The following is a 21,379-nucleotide window of genomic DNA, read 5'->3' on the forward strand; positions in this document are numbered from 1 at the left end:
CCCCAAATTCCATCTCACACCTTGTCATCAAGTTTTGAGAGAGGCCCGACCGAAATGACCACGGGACAGAAGTCTGTGTGCGCCCACCTTCAACCCTGTCCAGCTCCCACCTCGGCCAGGAGGGGTTCAGCCCTGAACCAGATCCTGGTGGCCTCAGACCCAAGGAAGAGAGTCTAGTCCTTGTCCAGGCTGAAGGAGGGTCTCCCAATGTGGCTGTGTTCTGCAGCCAGGCAGTGTGGCTGGTGGGCCTCGAAGCCAGGACAGGTGGAAGCTAGTGGAGCCAGTAGTAGCCCATTTCACAGGCAGTGAAACCGAGAATCATCCCCAAGGTCGCAGGATTCCATTTAATACCAGTGACATTTCCTGGGGGAACTTAGTGTGCACTGGGGAAGGGGATCCAAAGCCAGGCCAGTCCCAGAGCTCACGGTGCCACCTAGCCTGACGACATTGGGCACAGTGTGGGCCTGATATAGTCCCGTAAGGCCCGTGCTGCAAGGGGCGCCCTGGTGAGGGAGGGTGCCAGTCAGGCTCCTCCGAAGAGATGTCATTTGAGATGAGTCCATTCATTCCATTCGTTCAACCATCAGACATTTGTTAGGTGCTGACAGTCCGACCCTATGGGCCTATCCTCGGCGGGTAGGACTCCAGGGTGCCGGGCCGGGCTCTGGGGAAGGCGTTCCAGAGGAAGGGACCAGAATAAGCTGGCTGAGAAGGAGAGGGTCTCCCTGGCAGCAGGGGCCGCGCCGAGGTTGGAGCCCAAGGCACCTGGCTTTTCCTGCAGCTCCTCTCTCTGGGCCTGACGGGGAGCCCAGTGTGGTGGGCTGGTCGGGTTCAAGGGGGGCTGATGGGCCGGAGAAAGGGGAGCGAGTCAGGGTAAGGTGGCAAAAGAGGCAGGTGGATGCTCAATTCGGGAGGCACAGGGGAGAGAAGATAACATCGTGAGCCGCGCGTTAGGCAGCAACCCGGCAGCATGTGCGGGACAACCGGAAGGGACCCAGGCAGTCTCTCCTCCAGGTCTCAGCCTGTTACTGGACCACTTTAGCCTCTGTCCATCCATCCATCCATTCATTCATTCATTCATTCACTCGTCAGTCCATTAACAAATACTTTTTTAAAAAATCTACTAATACTTTGGACCACCTCTTGTATACCCGGCCACTCGCTGGGGGCAGAGAAGGCTGCTTGTGAGGGACTTGGAGGGTCCCGGGTCCTACCTGACATCCCGCTCACTCAGACTGCACGTGCCCTGACTTCGGCGGCCCTGGCCCCTCTGTCCTAGTTTGTCACAGGGCTCCACGCACACACACAGAGGCTCAGAGCTCAGGGAAAAGCCGTCCCCTGTTCTCTGGGACCAGCCCGAGCCAGGGCCGTGCAGGCAGCTTGCAGGCTGCTGCCCTGAATGCATGTGGCGGGGCGGTGGCTGCAGGGAAGGGGGGCCTTGGGCTGCGGGAGCACGGCGGCTGCTCTAATTTCTGTTATTTAATGCCATCATCTCCCTGCCATTCCACCTCTTAAAGTGTCAGATGTCTGCTTCTACCAAGACAAGAAAATGGCTTTCAAGGGAGAGAAAGATCGCTTCCCTCCTGGGAGGTCAGCAATCACAACCCTGATGGCAGGGCCTGGAAGCCAGTGGGGGACACAATGCCACAGGGCCCTTCAGAGGATAGCCGGGCCGCCTTCTTTCCGCTCAGGTGAACGAGGACGACGGGCACCTTTCTGGAGCTGGGGCTGGAGGCTCCAAGCTACCGCTGGCAGGACAGTAGCGAGACGGGGCGGGGACAGTCCCTCCGGCCTGTGGCCGGTGCCCTGGGGAAGTTGTGGCCTAGAACCGCAGGAGCCCTCGGAAACCCTCCTCCCCCCCCTTTGCCGATGGGAAAATGGAGCCCAGGAGGGAAGGACTTCACCCAGCTGTCTTGGGCTCTCAACTAAAGAGGAGGAGAAAGACAGCTGAGAGGAGGGTAGGGTGAGGTGGTGAGTCGAGGCAGTGATGCAGAAGGATGGAGAGAGGAGCCTGCAGGCACTGCAGCCAGTTCGGGGCCAGGAATGGATTTCCAGGCTCAAGGTCACCTCCTCCAGGAAGCCTTCTCTGCATTGATTTCGTTCCTTCCGGACTACCTTCCGTCGTCGTCGTCGTGTCTGCATCAGGCACTTCGACCGTCGAATCTCTTCGACGTACAGCTTCATTGTGAGCTCACAAGTTGTTCTCCATCTTGTGTGTCAGTCTTCAAAGCAGAACTGCTGATGGTCACGGGCTGAGTGCGGAGTCCAGGGCAGAGGGCAGGGGCTTAGGAATGCAATGATCCAGAGAGTAGGCAGGCAGCAGGAGGCGGGGCTCCAAGTGGGTGGCAGTGACTGACTTGAACCTCAGCCCCTGTGCCCCTGAGCCATGTCCACAGGATGTGCGGCCAGAAAGGACGCACTGGTGCTGCCGCTGCATTTCCAGGATCCTGAGACTCTGCTGGGCTGGCGAACACCCTCCCTTCTCCAGTTCTTGAATTCACCCGTGTGTGCCGGGATCCATCCAGATCCCTCCCCAGGCCCCTGACCCATGGATGGGGCACTGACACATAGGCAGGGGCCCCATTGGCGGGGTGGAGGGGGGGTTCCCAAGCGTGGAGCCAGCTCCAGGTTTCCTGCCACCAGCTGTATGGGGTGTTTGGTGGCTTCCTCTCTGGGCAGAGCTCCACCAGACTCATTCTGGCCCCTGGAGCTACCTCCCTACCCTCTTGGCAGCTTTTTTTTTTTTTTTTTTTTTAGGATAGTCACAGAGAGAGACAGAGAGAGAGAGAGAGAGGCAGAGACACAGGCAGAGGGAGAAGCAGGCTCCATGCACCGGGAGCCCAACGTGGGATTCGATCCCGGGTCTTCAGGATCGCGCCCTGGGCCAAAGGCAGGCGCCAAACCGCTGCACCACCCAGGGATCCCCCTCTTGGCAGCTTTAAGACCACATGGCCGTGCCACCCCGGCACCCCCACGGCCTTCCCTCCTTCCCCCAGAGCAAGAGGGAGTTTATCTGACCAGAATGAGGGTGGCCTGTCCAGTGCCGGGCATGGAGGGTCCCGGAAGGTGAGGAAGCCCAAGGTGGAGGCCACAGTCAGGCTGCTGGAGTCAATTCTTTTAAGGGGGAACGTTGCCTCCTGGGGGGGTTGGAGGCAAAGGACACCACAGCCTTGGGCCTCAAGCCACAAAGCCCTCAAGGGCCACATCCCTCCTGGTACCTCACTCAACCTCTCTAAGAGATGCTGAAAGTTTAAGGACAAACTCCCACAGGCGGAGCAGTTTAAGAGAGAAACCTTGGGCTGGAAATTCCCAGTGATGGAAATTTCTGGAAACATGAACTTAAAAATGCCTTGCTTGTGGCTCTGGGAGCCATCCTGGGGGCTCCTTCACTCTCAGAGCAGGCGAGCATCCTCCCACTGAAGCTGGAGCTGGGGAGGAGAGGGGAGGGGAAGGCGGGAGGGGGGGGTTGGGGGGATGGGGGTTCCCTCCCCCACTCTGCCCTGCATTTACCTCCTCCAAACAATTGCAGTTTTGTTTCATGGAAATGATTCAGTTCCCTAGGAGCCTTTTAAATGACGCTTTCAAGGGTCTTTTTTTTTTTTTTTTTTGTATTCTTTCCATTTAAGACACTTTTTTTTCCCCTTTTGCCCTGGAGGGGGAAAAAAGAGAAGAAAAAGCTAATAAAGCAATCACCAAATGCGGAGCACCTGGCTTGAAGCCTGTGGCTTCTGATGGTGGCTTTGGCACCAACCGGCTGGGGGCTTTCATTAAGGAGAAGTGGAGGGGAACGGAGGTGGCAGTGGCTGGCCCGGCGTCCCCTCTGCCCTCGGTCCTTAGACCTCTGGCTCCCTCTCCCTCCCTTTGTTCCCTCCCTCCCAGTCCCTCCCCCCTCTCCTCGCCCTCCGCCCCCCCTGCCCCCGCAGGCCCCCCATTCTGGGCCTGAGCCTGCACCCTTCTGGCCGGCCTGCGGCTCCAAGTCCTCCCTTTCCTCCCTCTTTACTCTTTTAAATTCATTGTGCCTTTTATTGCTCGCTGTTGCACACGCGGCCTCTATCGCCTGGAGACTGGAAGGGTTCGCGGGGAGCAGGGCGCGCCATGTGGGTCTCATTAACTTTACTGCAGATCGGCTCGGTGGGGGCGGGGAGATGGGCCCCCCTTGCTCGGCGTCGCCTCCGGGCGGCCTTAGGTGTCCCCGGCAGGTAGGCTTCCCCCACCCAGAGCAGCCTCCTTCCCACTTTCCTGCCGGGAGGCCGCCCGTGGCCCGTTGCACAGGTGGGGACCCAGGCTCCGGGAGGCAGAGGCCGGGCTGGACAGAGATGGGAGGTGGGAAGTGGGCACCTGGGAACTGGGTAGACCGGCCCTGCCAGCCCCTCCCGTCTCGGTCCCCAGCCCCTGGGGTCGCCCCTGCTCCCCCCTCCCTCCCCAGCTCCATCAAATACCGGGATTGGGGGCGGGCAGCTCCTCCTTGCAAATGAGGCCGTTTTATGGGCTTTAGAAAAACACTTCGATTGTTCCCTCAATTACCCCGAGCGCATTGAATATATTAATCTCTCCCTTAACCGAGGGAGCCCGGGCTGCGGCCCCTCCCCCAGCACCCGCACCCTCCGCGGCTCAGCTGCAGCGACTCCCAGCCCCTGGCCTCTGGCCCTCGGCGCTCAGCCTGGGTCCGGGCAGCAGGCTTTTGCTGCACGCGCGTGAGCACGCACACACATGCACACACGCACACACATGCACACACGCACACGCATGCACACGCACACACACGCACACACGGGCACCCGGCGGACAGCTGCTTTACGTTTCTCTATCAATTTTCATTGATTTCCTCCTTTGCTGTTCTTTGGAAGAGGCTTTTCTTGGAGTAAACTCGATCACGGTAGTGGGGGGGTGGGGGGCCTGCAGGCAGCTCCCCCTTCTGCCGGTGACAACTGCCTCCAGCTTGAACACACTCTGCCTCAGGCAGCGGAGCCCCTGTTAAAAGCTACCTAAGCTACCTGAGGTTTCCCTTTGTAGCTCGATTTTCTTTTATTTCAGGGAAACAAAGGCACTGTCAGGGCATTCCCAGGGAGCCTGTCACCCACTGGGGAGGGCTGAGGCTGGCAGGAGAGGCAGGAGAGGCAGGGCTGGCTGGTGCTGGCCCAGCGACAGGGACCAAACTGCCCCCTCAGGAAGGGAAGGGCCCTCGGCTAAATGTACCACGATGGGGGCCAGCCTCCCGCCCCCTCTTTCTCCTCTGCGACTCCCAAGGACTTTCTGCATTTAGGGGCCCCGAGGGAGACCTCAGAGCTCCCCAGACAGAGCAGATACAGACTTGAAAATGCCTAAACTGGGGCGACCCGTATTCACGTCCTCGCCAGGCCTGCCCCTCAGCCCCTCCTTCCTGACCCCCGAGTCCCCTCTCTGTCCCCTCCCTATCCTCGCAGAGTCCTAGCCAGGAGCCTAGCCGGTGCCCAGAGCTCAGTGGGGTGGAGTATAGACGCAGCTCGGGGTCAGGCAGCTGCCCTGGGGCCCGGTGAGCCTGGGCTCAGATCAGTCTCTGGCTCCGGTTTGGTAGCTGTGCAGCCTTGTGCAGATTGCGTAACTTCCCCCAGCCTCGGTTTCCACATCTGTGAAATGGGGGCGAGCGGTGCCTGTGTCTTCCATCGCTGGGAAGATAAATGAGCTAGTTTACAGCCCTGGCTTACACCTCCTGCCCTGGGGGAGTGTTGAGTAAGTGCTTGCTGTTCCGGTAATGAGTCGAGATGATGTGTCTGGGCCTCAGTTTCTTTATCTAGAAAATAGCCTTGCTCCTTCTTGCCTAGCCGGCCTCCAGGGGAGGGGTGATGGGAACCTGGGAGCCCCACTCTCTGGGACCTGGGTACCGGGTTTCGGAGTAGAGAAGCCTGGCCCAGCCTGATGCTAGCCTAGGAAGAAGCTCCATTAGCAGATTTTGTAACTGAGCATGCCAGATGGCCCCCCTGCCCTCCCCCTCCTCACCTCCCCCCACTCCAGCCAGGGGCTACTGCTGACTCACACCTCCTGGAGGCTGGAGGCCTGTGTGTGTGTGTGTGTGTGTGTGTGTGTGTGTGTGTCAAGGGGGAGATGGAGCGGAAGGGGATGCTTGCCTCTGATGTCCTTCTCTCTAGCCCGCCCAGGGGAGGAACTGTGGTGGGCTTCTCCTCTCCAGAAATTACCTTCCCAGTGAAATAGGAGGGAGGAGGGGCGGGAGGCTCCAGTTCTCTGGCCTTTTATGGTCATCTTCCCCTTTTCTCCTTCCCTGACACCCCTGGGAGGGGGATGTGCCCCTGGCACGCACTCCTGAACACAGCCACCCTCGTGCATGTGCTGGTATACACACACCCAGCACATCGCATCCTGGACATACAGAGATCCCCGCACCCCATCACAAAGAGAGATTCACACCAGCTAACTGGTGGACACATGGGACACACGCCCTCCCACACACAGATCTGCACCTCCTTGGGGCCTTGCTGGCTTCATCCCTGTACAGAACCCCTCACGTGCAGCCTCTACTAGGGAAGAAAGGGACCTGGGGACACGGCAGGTGTGCTGTACGAGGTGAAATTAAAACTGCATGTGAAACCAATCTTTAAGAAAACAGTGGATGACGAAGGGCTGCAGAGAAGGAACATGGACAGCACCCGCACCAGCCTGACCTGGGCCTGCTTAGGGGTTGGCCTGTGGGGAGTCAAATGAGCCCCCAGCCTGCTCTTGGCCTGGTTCTGCAGAGGTCCTGAGCTCAGGAGCAGCTGAAGCCAGCAGGGCCCAGCCCCTTCCCCAGACAGATGGAGAATAAGTGGGGCTTTCCCTCTTCCCTCTGGATCTGATAGCCTGCCCTGGAGCCCAGCGGTGCAACCTCCCCGGGCCCAGGGTGTTCATCCATCCATCCATCCATCCGTCTGTCTATTCATCCATTCCCCCAGCAGTAAACAAGGTAGCTGTGTCCCCGAACCCTCAGCGAGCCTCCAAGCTGAGCAGGGAGAGGCAATAAGAGGACAGTGACTCTCCAAGCTGACAGTGAGGACCTGGGGAGGAAGCGATGGGCATGACTGGGTGATCAAGGACTGGGTCTGCTGTAGGAAAACCAGCTCCGGTCAGGAGTCAGAAGACCTTGGTCTAGACCTATGTCTCCGTTGCAGTGTAACTTGGAGCAAACCACTTGACCTAACGGTGCCTCAATTTCTTCATCTGTGCAATGGGCAGAGCAGTGCCTACTGACAGTGAGGTTGTGAAGTCAGGTGAGGAAGGGGGGCGGGAAATTGCTTGGTTCGTTAAAACCCACCTCGCAAATGTCAGGGGGACATCTGATCCCTTCTTAAAGAATGGGTGGGATTCCAAGAGAGAGTGAGAAGAGTGGTTTCCAAGTGGAGAGGACAGTGTGAGCAAGGGTGTGGAAGCAAGAACGTGGAGGTGTGTGAGGGAACAGCAAGCAGAGAGGAAGGAAGAAGTGGGGACAGCATCTCTGTGGGGCGGGGAGTTGCAGGGATGTCAAGGGAACAGAGGGCAGGTGTGCTGGCTCCGAGGACCCCGAGCCCTCTAGCCCTCTGCTAGCACCTGCTTTGAGCCAGGCTGGCAAAGGAGGAGACTGCGAAGCCCACTGAGGCGTCATAAAGGTCTTGGGGGTGGGGTAGGACAGGTAGCTCTCATCCCGTCCATTTTCTGGAGCAGGAAACTGAGTCCTTAGAGGAGGTGGCAGCTTGCCTGCGGCTCCTCATTGGGTCCATAGCAAAGCCAGGCTGGAATCCAGGGGCCCCCACGTGTTTTGGGTTTCTCAGGGGCAGTACTCAGCACAGAGGAGGGAATGACGGGGGACATGCCTTCCCAGGGAGACTCCTACTCTGACGGGCTTTCTAAAGCATGTGACAGGATCAAGGGGAAGCGGTCTGGGGGAACAGATTTCTTCCTGGTGGCCCCATATGGCACCAAGTCCAGTCAAGACGGATTACGGAGCCTGAAGTTGAGCCATTGTGCCCCTGGTGCTGGGTGGATGGAGAGCAGGACTGGGGATGGGGCTGGGGCTGTCAATGGCTCAGGGTCCCCAGGCAACCCTCCTAGCCCACCGGAGTTGGCACCTGCCAGGGAGAGAAAGGTGTTGCGTCAATAGTGCCAGGACAGAACCGTGCCCTTTCGCTGAGGGGTGCGGGAGGGCTACAGCCGAGAAGGTGCAGGGGAGAAACATGGGCTTTGGCCTCAGATCCCAGTCTCTGCCCCATACCCGGTGCTTCTGATCAAGTCGCTTCTCTGACCCTTTGTTTTCTCCTCTGTAAAATGGGGGTAACGATGCTGACTCCGCGGCGTGATTGTGAGGATTAAATCATCTGCCAGCCTGACTGTAACTCGGCAGCCCTTCCTGGAGGAGATGAGATTCCAAAGACTTCCAGAACAGACACAGACTGGAAGGCACCGCGGGTCCAGCCTTGAGGCAGGGGCGGCAGGACACACGTCCGCATGCCTTCTGCCTTCTGCCTTCTGCTGCCGCCCGGAGGTGCAGGTTCTTCTGTGTGAGGCCCCGATTCTGGGCCAGGCCTGGCCTCTCGGGGCTCCCCAGGAGACAAGGGACCCCAGCAAGGCCTCTGCGGTCATTGGAGGTCAGAGGGGAAGCCCCGAGCCTACCCTGGGGGAAAGGGTGAAGACTTTCTCCTTCAACCCCTGCTCTGCTTCCTTCCCTCCTGTCAGATGGCGGAGGCACGACTCCCCTGACATTGTGGACTTGAATTTGCAGCAAATTTAAAGAGGACACGAAGTGCTCCAGGAACACTAGCTGTGATCCTTGTGCTGGAGGATGGCGGCCTGCCAGGTAGACAGGGCTGGGAGGGAACGTTTCGGCAAAGGCCCGGAGCTTGGCTTCCTTTGGGAACTTGGGGGCCATACAGGGTGGGGGGGGGGGTCAGGTGAGGAGCAGGAGTCTGCCCCCACCCCTCGCTGAGCAGGGAGCCTGCCCTTGACTGACTGCTGGGAGGGGGTGGGGGTGGGGAGATATTATTTTAATCTTCCTCTTAAAGCATAATTGCTTTTTGTCGGCGGGTGTTCCGGGAGCCGCCTCCCGAGAGTGCTGTGCAGGCTCCGGTCCTCCGGGACCCGGGCGGGGCGGGCCAGCGCTGAGCTGCATTAATACGCTGCAAATGCGATTTCATGGCCTCAAATGAGATTAGGGCCAGAGGCTGTGCTCTCTGGTGGAGACGGGCCGGCCATGTGGGTGAGGGACCGGGAGCCAGAGAGGGAGGGAATCAGGGATCCCAGGCCCACTAGGCCTGAATAAGCAGTTTCCTGTAACCTGAGCTCCTCGGGCCTGCTGGGTCATCCCAGCCAAAGGGCAGGTGGGGCGGGGGCCAGACTCCCCACAAGCACCTCAGTAAGGGGGAGGCCTGTGGTTACAAGCACACTGTGCAGCCAGAAGCCAGATGGCCTGGGTCTGAAGGTTGGCTCTTCTGCTCCAGGCTCTGCCTCTGTTTTCTCATCTGTAAAATGGGGACTAGAGTAGTACTTACCTCAAGACTAGTTACAACGACTGAGTAACATATGTAAAATGTGTAGAATAGGGCCTGCCACATAGCAAGTGCTTGTCAATGTTTAAAGATTTTTTTTTATTATTATTCATGAGAGACACAGAAAGAGGCAGAGACACAGGCAGAGGGAGAAGCAGGCTCCCTGCAGGGAGCCCGATGCGGGACTCGATCCCAGGACCCCGGGATCACGACCTGAGCCGGAGGCAGATGCTCAGCCACTGAGCCACCCAGGTGTCCCTTAATTTTCAGCTTTTAATACAAGGTTCACACACCAACAATTTGTGCCCTAGGAGGGCAAGAAGGCCACAGAGAACTTGGACTCTGGAGGAAGGAGGATTATCTGGGGGGCAGACACCATTACCCTCGGCTGAAATGGGGGCTCCTGGAGAACTATGGGGAGGAAGGCATCTGATGTCATCCTTCACTCATTCAATGAGCACCCACCTGGCACCGAGCTTGTGCCAGGCAACAGCCTGGGCACTGAGGGGGGACCCCCAGGTGGAGTTCTTGTCCTCAGAAGAGACAGACCCTCTCCCAGAAAAGAACAGTGGGTCATAAGCCTGGGCACAGAGAGGCCTAGGGGCTGTGAATCCAATGCTCCTGGGTGGGGATGGGGGCCGTGGGGGCAGGTTTCAGGAATGATTTGCTAGAGATTGTTCCATTTGTGTCTCGAACAGGCATCATGAATTATTCAGGCTGGCAGAGGGAGGAAGACAGTCCAGGCAGATGGAACAGCATATGTGAGGGTCAGGGAGCCCATTCAGGGCACTGCAGGCACCATGTGGCTGGAGCATGGGTGTGAGGTGGGGATCGGCCGCCCTGACGCTGGAGAGGCCGGGCTGGGCAGACGTGAGACTTTCGGGGGGCCTGTGGGAGAAGGCGAGTCTCTCCTGAGAGCAGTGGAGCCCTCCTGACATGTTTACTGAGGCAGAGGAGGGGCTCGGTCAGATTTGTGGGTGGAAGAGTCGGTGTGAGGGGAGGGCCTGGGTGGCCCCCCCTGCATCTTAGCGGGGCTGGCTTCTGCACTCCGCACCAACTAAAGGGAATGGCAGGTGGCCTTCTTTGCTCACCCCCTTATTTAGTTCTTTGTTAACGAGTTATTGATTTTTCAAAAGAAAAATGCCCCAAAGCCACGTTGCATCTTTAGCAAAGTGATTCATGACGTGAGGATGGGCCCGGAGCTGCCCCGATGAAAACTCTGGCTCTCCAGCGCCGGGAAGCCTCCTTCAACAGGGCGGTCAATAACCGTGCCTGCTGAGCCAGTAAGGGGAGCGTAAGGGGAGCGGCATGCCCGGTTACAAGTCCCCTGCTGCGAGGTTGGGGCCACAGGGGCTGGGGGGGGGGGGGAGCTGGGTTCAGAGCACCTGCCCCTTACCAGGCCCCAGCAGGTGGGACATCCTGGCTGCTTTGCAGGTGAGGAATGGCAGCCCTGCTGGGTCCAGAGGCTTGCCCAGATGCTCACTGCGGGGCCGAGCGGAGCCCAGGGTAAGGCAAGGGGGGCTGCGGGCTCAGCATTGCAGGAGGGGCCCTCCTGACGTCTGCCCTCTTTCAGCCCAAGCCCCCCCCCCCCCGCATATACCACTCGGGCCGGGGGCCACACCTCGGCATTTGGAGATGCAGACCCTCCAAGAGAACTGCCTCAGCTGACAACTGTCAAATGCCAGGGGAGGGACAGGGACTCTGCAGCATAGACACAGGCAGGCAGGGGAAGAAGGGAGTCAGGAAGGCTTCCCGGAGGAAGTGTCTTGAGCCAGACCCTGAGGACAAATGGAATGGAGGTAGGAAAGCAGGCGGCCTTGCTGACATGTCGGCCTGGAGAAAGGCTGTGGAAGGAAGGGCCTGGAAGCCAGCCAGGGGTGGGTCTGCAGAAGAGGGGCGGCTGGGGCTGGAAGCCGGGGGCGCAGGGCGAGAAGGCTCGCACACTCGCACGCTGGCAGAGGGGCGCGCACTTCACCCTGCAGGCATTTTTTTTTTTTTTTTTGCTTCTCCGGCCCGTGTCCACTGGGGAGATCCAGGCCTCAGTCTGTTGAGCAAGGGAACGAGGAGCATTTTTGGAGTACTCCGCTGAGCGTCAGTGCTAAGTGTGGTACCTGCATTGCCTCTTTCGGTCTTCACAGAAGCACCGATTTCCCCACTCTGAGGAGGGAGGCCAAAGCTCAGAGAGGGTTAGTATTTTGAACCAAGATCACAGGGCTCTAAGCTGCCATTTGCTACGGAATCACACTCAGTTTCCCCGTCATCCTTTACCTAAGCCCAATGCATCAGCCCAAAGGAAATAAAGAGAGAGTGATGGGGGGGGGGGCCACAGAGGAGGGGAGGAGGAGCGGGGTTGTGTGTGTGTCCAGGGGTACGGGACAGGCCCACGGGGAACGGAAGGCCAGGTTTGACGGCTCTGGGGGACAGACTTCCCTGGACTTGCTGCAGGGATATTCAGGCCCAAGGGACATCTGGGACGCGGCAGGAGGGACTGTAGACAGCTGTGAACCACTTGTCTACACTCTTCCTGCTGCCCAGCAAGCCTAGAGCAGAGCCGAGGCGGGAGGGCAGGACCCCTCCCTCCCCAAGGGCCAGCCTCAGATGCAGCCCAGCGGCTCGCCCTCCGTAGCTGTGGGCTCCCTAAATGGCCCTTTAACCCCTGTGTGGGGCTACTTGGCGGGGGCCACCAGGCCGCTCCAAGTAGGGGGGGCGGCGGGGAGGGCTACCTATCAGCTGTGAGATCACTCATTACCTGCTTCCCCTCAAGCTGGAATCTCTCCGAGTCCTCAGAGCCTGGCGCCAGCCCCCGGGCATTGGGGTGCGGCTCATTTCCCTTGGCTGGGGGAACCAGAGCTCCGCTGCGGGGAAGGGCCATGAGGCCAGAGGACAAGCTGGGGAGGCAGGGAGAGAGGTGGGGCTCGTGGCTGCGTTAAGTAGGGAAGCCACAGGCAGTCCGGGGCCTGGGCTGATGGCCTTCTCACCGCCAGGGAGGAGCAGTTCCAGGGGAGGGTTCGTGTGGCACAGGAGCGAGTGTCCCAGGGGTCCTTGGCCCAGGGCACGGGCAGCCCTCCAGGGGGGTGGTAGGAAGGCCCTTCTGGTGGCTGCTGAGTGCACAGGCTCGCGAGCACGCTGGAGCCAGACGGCCTGGAACCAGAGTCCAATTGCATTATCTTCTTCCCAGGCAGGAAGGCCAGCAGGCTGGGGCTCCCCGGGCACAAAATTCTCTCTGGGTGAGCACCCCGAGTCCAGGCAGGGCAGGTCTAGGGGCCACAGTGAGGCAGGGACGGGGCTAGGGTGCAGGATTTGCAGACAGTGGTGGTCGGAGCACCCTCACAGCCCCGAGACAGCGCCTCTTTCAGCTTTGCTTCCGAAGTACCCTGCGGGCCTCCCCCAGCCCTGCTGCAGCCTTGGGAACTAACAGGAAGGAGCTGGCACCCTAGGGTGGCTGGGGAGCCATCACCGAGACCCTGTCCACGCGTGCGCCCGTCTGGTGGTGACATTATCAGCCCAGGAGGCAGGCCTGGGAGGGAGAAAACTGGGAGTGCGACTCCCTGCTTTCAGCCTCCGCCATCTGGATGAGCTTGGCTGGTCTTTCCAGTTCCAATGGGAGGTGAGGCCTAGTTTTTCTGTCTTGAAACTGGGGAGGGCCACATCCTCCTTGCCTTTCTCTAGACTAGGGCTGCCGGGGGAAGGAGCAGTCCTCCACAAAGCCATAGCTCCTACCTCTTGCTGCCAGAGTGGGCCTGCTTTTGGTCCCCAGGCCCAGGACAATGCAAAGAACACTTAGTATGGGGACGCCTGGGGGAGCTCAGTGGTTGAGCCTCTGCCTTCAGCCCAGGGCATGATCCTGGAGACCTGGGATCATGGCAGATCGAGTCCCACATCGGGCTCCCTGCATGGAGCCTGCTTCTCTCCCTGCCTGTGTCTCTGCCTCTCTCTCTGGATCTCTCATGAATAAATAAATAAAATCTTAAAAAAAAAAAAAACAACAACAACAGTATGGAGTCTAAAACCGCTGGCCAGAGAACGAGGCAGGCCACAGGAGTCTTCCAGATGCCTGTCAACCCCACCTAGTACCCCAGATCTCACGTTTCCTAGCCCAGGATTCCTGGCCATGCTGCCTAGCATCTCCGTGGAGCCGACCTCACCCCAGGCCAGGGGCCAGCCACCCCTCATTCTGGCCTCTCCCTGCACAGAAAAGCACTTGGAACCGTGCCTGGCACATAGTAAGTGCTACGTAAAAAGAACGGTTATCTTTGTAATAATTCCTTACGGAGCTCAGAATTGGACTAGTCATAATACTGGGTCCATCCCCCAGAACATTGTTGGCTCTCTTTAGTTATTTATAATTTATTTTTGATGATATGATGAACACCCATTAACTGGCCGATGTAAGCGGCGTTACGATAACATACCTCCTTGATCCCCGTTCTCTCTGCCACCTTCCCACTCAGCCTCCAAATGAAACCATTTTCTCCAACGTTGTGTTTATGATTATTCAACAAATGAGAGACTACGGGCACCCAAAGAGGCAGGACGGCTGCAGATTCCTTAACCGAAATAGCTGTTAGCCAAGTTGTAACTTCCTGCGAGCAGGGTCTCAGCCTCCACCACCGGGCTGGGCCACTGGTGAATCCTGGTGGACGTGCAGTTCAGGGTACAAAGAGCAGGGAGGGTGAGGAGTGAGGGCCACAATGCAGGCAAAACCCAGCTCCCAAAACACGGAGAAGGGCTTCTGAGCCCCCACCCCACTCCACCTGGACTCTACCTGGGGGACTTGTGCTCTGCCCTGTGATGTCACACAGCGTTGCCCAGGTGATCCTGCCGGGGGGAAGAGCTCATAGCTTTTCCAGGCCTGGAGAGAGGCAAACCCCTGTCTTTACCTTCCTGGGGGTACCGAGAGCCAATTGGTTCAGCCGCTGACCCTATAGAGCTGGTCATGGCCCAGAGGCCTGAAGCCAACTGCACTTAAAGAATGTCTCGCTACTGAGAAAGCTCCAGGCTGCCCTCCTCCCCGGCCCCGTGGGTCCCCCTGCCTGTTACCCTGTCCAGGTCCCAGAGCCCGTGTATGGCACCCCTGAGACAACACTGACGCTCCTTACGGTACACCAAGCCCAAAGGCTCCAAGGTGCTCAGGCCAGCTGCCTGGACAGGACTGATGCCTGATTGCCCACGGATATCAGGTACTGGTCCCCAAGATCTGTAAACAAGGTCAAACACTCCTGCCCCTGAAGAGATGGGACGGAAAAAGAAAAAGGTGAGGCCTGAGGGCATGGGTCCTGCGCTTGCATGAGTTCATTTCTCCTTCAAAGTCCCTTGTTGTATTTGCTTCTAAATCACGACCAAAGCTTCCCTTCTCTGGGTCTCAGTGTTCTCAGCTGCGAAATGGAGAGCAAGGAGGTCTCTGCGATGCTTCCAAGTTAGGCATGCTAGACTCCTGGGCCACATGGGATCTGAAATTCGGCATGCTTGCAGGTGTTGTCAGCCCCCGCCACCCTTACCTCGTTGTCTCTGCCTGGTATCCCCATGACCCAGGGAAAAATGTAGCTTGAACTGGTACCTTCCCCTACCAACAGCCTGGAAAGGAGTTTTTGCCCCATTGTCACGGAGGCTCCGAGACCCCACTGAGATGGCTCCCCATCACCCTCCAAGATCGAGGAGATTCCCAGGCTGCTGCCCAAAGCTCCACTATCTTATGCCCCTCCAGCCCTGGCTCAGACCCTTGCCCCAGGCCACAGATGCTCAACTCCTAGAAAGAAGGGATTCTGGTCAGTTTTGATCACTGCTGCATCCCCAACACTCAGCACAGCACCTGACACATAGTAGGTGCTTAATAAATAGCAGGAACAGAGCAGCGAGACCCTGCCAGGAGGGAACGAAGATCCCAGTGCCGTGAAATGCAAACAGTTTTAAAAAATGAATAAATCTTTTTTAAAAATGCAAACAGTTTAGTATGAGGCTTCTCCTTACCCTCTGCTGACTGTCAAGGCAGAGCCAAGGCCCTTGACTGTGCCAAGTACCAACAGGGAGGGCAGAGTGAGCTGAGACCAAAGGCACCAGGTACTTGCTAACTTGGAATAGCCTCTTTGCAGTTAGACTCAAACCAAATAATCTACGTGCCCCACTGTGGTTTCTACTTTATTACCCTTGACTTTGGTGTCTGTGGTTCCTGGCGTTCTCTCCCTACAGCTGCCTCCTCCCCTTGACTCCACCCTCCCCCTTTCAGCTCCTTTCTAAATGTCAGGGGCGCTAAGTGGCCAGCTGGTCCTGACGCTCATTCCCACCTGCCCACCTGAGCTGGATTTGGGGATCTGAGGAGCATGCATGGGAGCCCTGAGAAGGACACAGATTTGTTTCATTTAATCCATAACTTAGTGGAACATTTTCAATGACTGAGTACAATGCCCTGCAAGGACGTGCATATCACGTACACGGTAGCGCACAGTCACATTTCTTCTTGCGTGAATCTTCCATAGATCTTAGACGTCAGTGCTCTCTGTGTAGTAAGGAAATTCATTCTTTTATACATATTGCAAATATTTTCTCCTGTTTGTCTTTCCTTCGTATCGTGGTGAATTGGTGGTTATCACAGAAGTTGGCATGGATATTTAGTGGAATCAAAGCGTCAGTCCTTCCCTTTATGAGTTGTGACTTTTGTGTCATCTTCGGAAAAGCCTCTTCTCCCTGAATAGCACAACTCCTACTGCTCCCACTAACAAGCACGGGGCTCCCCGGGTCAGGAGCCCAAGGGCATGTACGTTGTGGCCCATAGAAAGCTCAGCACATCCAGAGAGCAGAGCAGGGACGTCTGCGAGCTGAGCCGAGCGCCCAGATGCAAGTGCTTTTGCCTCCCTGAGCCCGTTTCCCCACCTAGGTTGTGGCCATCACAATCCCCAAGGAAGTTTAGATGCTGAAACTAGAAGGAACACGCAGGATCATTTTTTAACCCAAAACCTTATGACACAGCTGCAAAACTGAAGCAGGGGTGGGAGGGAGCATTTGTCCTGATGCAGGCGCCTCTCGGAGGGAAGCCTGCAGATCCTCATCCAGACGGAGGAAGGGGAGGCAGGGAGGTTGGCTCACGGCCCCCACTCACGGCTCACACTTAGGTCCTGGCCTCCCTGGCTCTGGGCCCAGCCAGCCCATCGGGCACATGCCTGCAGGCCTCACCAGGAGGTGCCAGCCTGGCAGCTGGCCGCCTGCCCAGAAGTGAAGCCCCAGCAGTTTCCATCAATTCCCCCCCCACCCGCCCCGGAAGCTTGATTTCCCAGAAGGCTGTCCCAGAGCAAGTAGGGGACAGAGAGGGGGCCGCAATTCATGGGCCCGGTCTGCAAAATCACTGATTGGGCTCCGGGGCTACCAGAGTCAGTGAGAGCCCTTGGGCAGCTGCCGTGCTGCTGGGCCCTCACTTCTGGGGCCCCAGGGAGCTGGGGACAGGCCCCGTACCACACAGCAACAAGGGGGATGGGGCCACCCTCTTAGGCTGCTCCTGGGAATCCGGCCATCGGAGAGACATTAGTCATCTCTCCTGGCCTCACCGCAGGAACCATAGGCCGGTTACAGGGAAGACTGAATTACAACCATCCCAGACATCCCCACTGACCAGGAGGGAAAGTGAGGACCTCACAGGAAGTCAGGGCAGAGCTGGCCTGAAACCTACCTCTCTCAACACCCTGGGCCGCTGGTCTTGCTCCCACACAGCTGAACCGGAAGACTAAGCGTGCTGGAGAGGGGAGTGGGTTATGGGGGAGCACACAGTGAGGGGGGGAATATAGGAAGGGAGCGTCTCTGATCTATGAGTGGGAAGGGGTGGCCCTGTGCCTGCTTACCCCCACCCCCCACCCCGTAGGGTTTTTCTCTGAGCACTGACCTCCCTCTGTTCCTCCCACCCTGGCCTGGCTCAGGGAACAGGGAGCGGGGAGGAGTAACTCTCAACACCTCTGCAGATGGTGACAGGCCCCCCTGGGCCCTAGTCAAGGGGCACTCCTCAGTCAGAGGGAAGGGGCCTCTGTAGGGTGGCACTTCTGGGCCTGGGAGGTGGGCTTCTCACCTCCTAATTAGTCATCTTGTTAGGCAAGGACCACAGCTTGTACCAAGATGGCCTTTCTGATAAGGTGAGACCTGTAGGAAATGAGGGAGTAAGCCACAGGAATGGACGCGCAGGGGAGGAGGGAACGGCCTGGAAAAGGCTTTGAGGCAGGAGCCAGCTTGGGGTGTGCAAGAAACCCCTGGAGCCAGGGGCAGGGGGCCCAGGGATGAGGTGAGGGCGGCTTCCTGGGCCAGAGGTCCTTACAGGCCTTCGCGGGACTTACAGGTCCTCACAGGCCACTGCGAAGCTCTGGATGGACCGGAGCTGGTGCTTGCAGCAGAGGAGAGATGTGGTCCGACTGTGAAGGATCACGGGGCTGCTCCGGGAGACGGGCCGGGCGGAGGCAGGGTCGGAGAGGAAGTGAGAAAGCAGTCAGGAGCGCGGAAATCCAGTGTCCCGCACCTGAGTGCTTGGTGGTAACGGTGAGAAGGGCTCCGAGTCCAGACCCCCAGACCCGGTTTGAAGCAGGGCTGGAGGAGCATCCCGCTGGGGAAGCGGCCTCCCGGAGCGTGACTGGCCCAGAGCTCTCCCTCCGCCCAGGGCGCATCAGGACTGGGCCAGGGGATCCACCGACGCCCACCCCACCCCCAGAACTGGGTCCTTACTCTTCTCCTGGCCTCCATCTCCCCTCTATGTCACAGGACATTGTTTTGTTTGGTTTTTAAAGATTTTATTTATTCATGAGAGACACACAGAGAGAGGCAGAGACACAGTCCCGGTGTGTCCTGATGTCGGGACTCAATCCTGGGACCCCGGGGTCGGGACCTGAGCCAAAGGCAGACGCTCAACCGCTGAGCCACGCGGGCATACCCAGGACATTGTTCTTGATCTCCATGGATGCGTCCTACTTTGAGGACTCCCCCTACCAGGGCCTGCCTTGGAATGCAGGTTCTGACAGGCCGAACTTTCTAGATAAAAGGGCAACCCTCACACCCCCTTCAGGGGCCCATCTCCAAGCTGAGGAGGTCCCTGGCTTCTCTCCTGGGGCATCAGCTAGTGCTGATCGATCAGCAGAGGGATGAGGACGGGGGCAGCCTCTGCCAGGTGAGGCCTAGCACGGGTGGATGTGGGTCACCCACGTCCAGCCCTGGCACTGGGAGTGAGAGTCCAGCAGCCAGTGCAGAGGAAGAGCGGCCCGAGCCACAGCAGTGCAGGTCCACAGCTGTCCCCAGCCCACAGTGTTTACTCCCAAACTGCTGGTTCTGCTGCCCTCCGCGAGTCCTCGTGCCTCCGGAATCAACGCGAGCCTGCCCTGAGCTGTGGGAGCTCCCTCCCCGCCCTGCACCCTGCTCCAGCTCTCCAGTCCTCCCAGCCATATGTGTCCTCCCAGCCCTGTAAGGCCTCCTCTTCCCAGCTGCCTTCTCTGACTGCACCGGCGGCTGCTCCTGTCTCCTCTCCAACAGTCCACAGCTTGGGGATTCAGGGTGCTTGGGGCCCTGAATCCCCAAGCTGTGGACTGTTGGGCTCTTGAACTCCTTCTCACGTGAGTCTGCTTGGGGCCACCAGCCCAGAGGCCCCGTGCGCCGGCAGGCACCTCTCCGCCTTCCCGGTCTGCAGGGTTCTCTGGGTGGAAGATAGAGGGGACACATTCATCTCTTTTTGCTAATGCATCAGGTGACTCCATGGATGTGGATAAACTTTGTAAAGGGCCGTGCATGGGAAGGGCCTAAGGTTACAGGTGGACTGAGGAAGGCCTGCTGCTAGCACCTCAAAAGCAGGCAGGACTTAGGAATCAGATGCAAGCACCTGCAAAAGCAGAGGCCCAGTGGTGAGACGACTTGAGGGATGAGGCCCGTCTCTCTCTGCAGGAAGTGACGCAGGGCTGGGGCGGACGTGCGTGGGATGTGGGCCAGAGGTGGGGAGAAAATGGGGCCAAAGGCAAATGCCCTGTAGTTCCAAACTGGGTGGAGGGACGACTCAGGGAAAGGCGCTTGGAGGGGAGCCGTAAAGGGCTGGAGTTAATAGGGAGGCTGGAAGGACAGGCAACCACCCAGAGGAGGGCACTCAGGCCTGGCTCTCTCCGCAGGTCGCCGAGAGCCCAGAGGAGCCCCTGAACACCGTCCAGAGCATGGAACCCATCACCAGCCACCTGTCCCCCTCTAATAAGGAGACCATCATGGTTACTCTCCACGGGGCCACCCACCTACCCACCTGCAAGGATGGCTCTGAGCCGTGGCCCTACGTGGTCGTGTAAGTAGTGCTGGGAGCAGAGGTCTGGGCTGGCATTGGGCTGGGAGCAGAAACCAGTGTACGGACATTTGCCCGTGAGCAGCCAAAGGTCGGGGGCGGCACTGTGATACCCAGGGGGGAAGCCAAGTGTGAATCACACAGGGGCTGCAGGCTCTGTCCATGTGAGGCCTGACATCTTCCCTGCTGGGTAGGAAGTGCACAGGGCTGAGGAAGGAAGGAAGAGCCACTCCTTGATCCCAGAGCCAGCTGGGCTGGCTTGGCCACAGTTTGACCTCAGGGAGGTCGGCCCCTCCCCTGCAGGGAGGCCTGGGCTGGGCTCAGAGCAGGGTGGTGGTCAAAGGAAGAAGACCTGAGCCTGCCTCTCTGGGCCTCGGGGTGCCCGATCCGACGATGCCCCATTCCAGGGTAGGTGCTCGCGACCATCCTGCTCCTCAGCCCCCACTACTTCTCGGGTCATTGCTATCACGGGGGATTCCCTAGTTTCTTTAACGCACCCCACACCCCCGCCAGCCAGCTGCAGTCAGGGCACACTTCTCACAGCCTAGTGCCTGAGTGAGGCCTCACTCCTCCCAGAAAGGCATCGAGGAGCAAGAGTGTCCATCCAGCCAACCTTCGGCATGGACGTTGGACGTGCGTTCGGTCTTGATTACAAGGTGCTGTGCAGTAACCCTCCCACAAGCTTGTCGCCCCTGAGCCCCTGTGTAAACAGTGGGAGCCACCAGGGCCTCCCCAAAACCTCCTCTAGGACACCCGGCCTCATTCAGTGCCTGCCGCAGCCCTCTCCCAACACCTGCTGAAATCCCACCTTCAAAGCCTTACCCCTGACGCCTCCTCTTCCAGGCAGTCACCAGAGTTGAGCTCTCCCCGCTCTGGGGTCCAGCACAGCAGTGACACCTCTGAGCAGACGCACTTTACATAAACAGGTGCTGCTCTTGTGTCCCCCAGACTGGGGTTCCAGAGCACAGATCCTCGCTCCGACGTTCCCCCCTCCCCATGCGCCCAGCACCGGCCTGAGCACCCACCTGGGGCAGAGGAGCCACTGAGACAAGCCCTGCACCCCCACACAGTGGGAAGGGGGATGGAGGGTGCGCTGGGGACCAACAGGTGGAACACTTGCTCGGCTCAAAGGCCCCATCCCCCAGCGCCTGGGCGCTCCCCTCCCCACCCCCCTCCTGGGCGAGGAGGGACAGGTGGCAGAGCGCGGGCTTGGCAGGGAGCTGCCTTCTCCCCTCAGCTATTTCCATAAACCAATTATCGCCGATCATCCCGGGAGATGCAGGCCCTGCCTATCACCAAGCCGCCCCGGCGCGGGGAGCGGGGAGCGGGGAGCGGGGAGCGGGCGGGAGCGGGCGCCAGCGGCTCCTCCGCGGCCGCGACCCGGCGCCGGCACCGGTTACCATGGCAACGCGCGGCAGGGGCGGGGGCGGGGCGGGGGCGGGGCGGGGCGCGCTCGGCGGCGCCCAGCTCGGCCTGGCAGGGGCAGGGGTAGGAGCAGGGGCAGGGGCAGGGGCAGGGGCAGGGGCAGCCTCGGGTTCGAGGCCCCAGGCGCGCGCCACCAGCCCGGGTGCTAATGAGATGCAAATGACAGCAGAAGGGAGGGCTTCTGAGACGGGAGGCC

The 21,379-nt window shown here is 59.0% G+C and overlaps 1 protein-coding gene across 6 annotated transcripts in view; it reads left to right on the forward strand.

Annotated features, from left to right (window-relative positions):
- Nucleotides 1-14,299: 14,299 nt before the first annotated feature.
- Nucleotides 14,300-21,379, forward strand: part of CCDC33 (coiled-coil domain containing 33) — an 88,327-nt gene continuing 81,247 nt past the window's right edge. For 4 of the 6 annotated variants that reach the window (XM_077881867.1, XM_077881866.1, XM_077881869.1 and 1 more), the window contains exons 1-2: nt 14,300-14,739; nt 19,598-19,761. In XM_077881867.1, the coding sequence (XP_077737993.1) occupies nt 14,719-14,739; nt 19,598-19,761 (185 nt within the window). In that variant the 5' untranslated portion in view covers nt 14,300-14,718. The remainder of the gene's footprint in view (nt 14,740-19,597; nt 19,762-21,379) is intronic. The other 2 variants (XM_077881868.1, XR_013370568.1) reach the window with 2 other exon arrangements.

Source organism: Canis aureus, chromosome 32, assembly GCF_053574225.1.
Source record: "Canis aureus isolate CA01 chromosome 32, VMU_Caureus_v.1.0, whole genome shotgun sequence".
Lineage (NCBI taxonomy): Eukaryota > Metazoa > Chordata > Mammalia > Carnivora > Canidae > Canis > Canis aureus.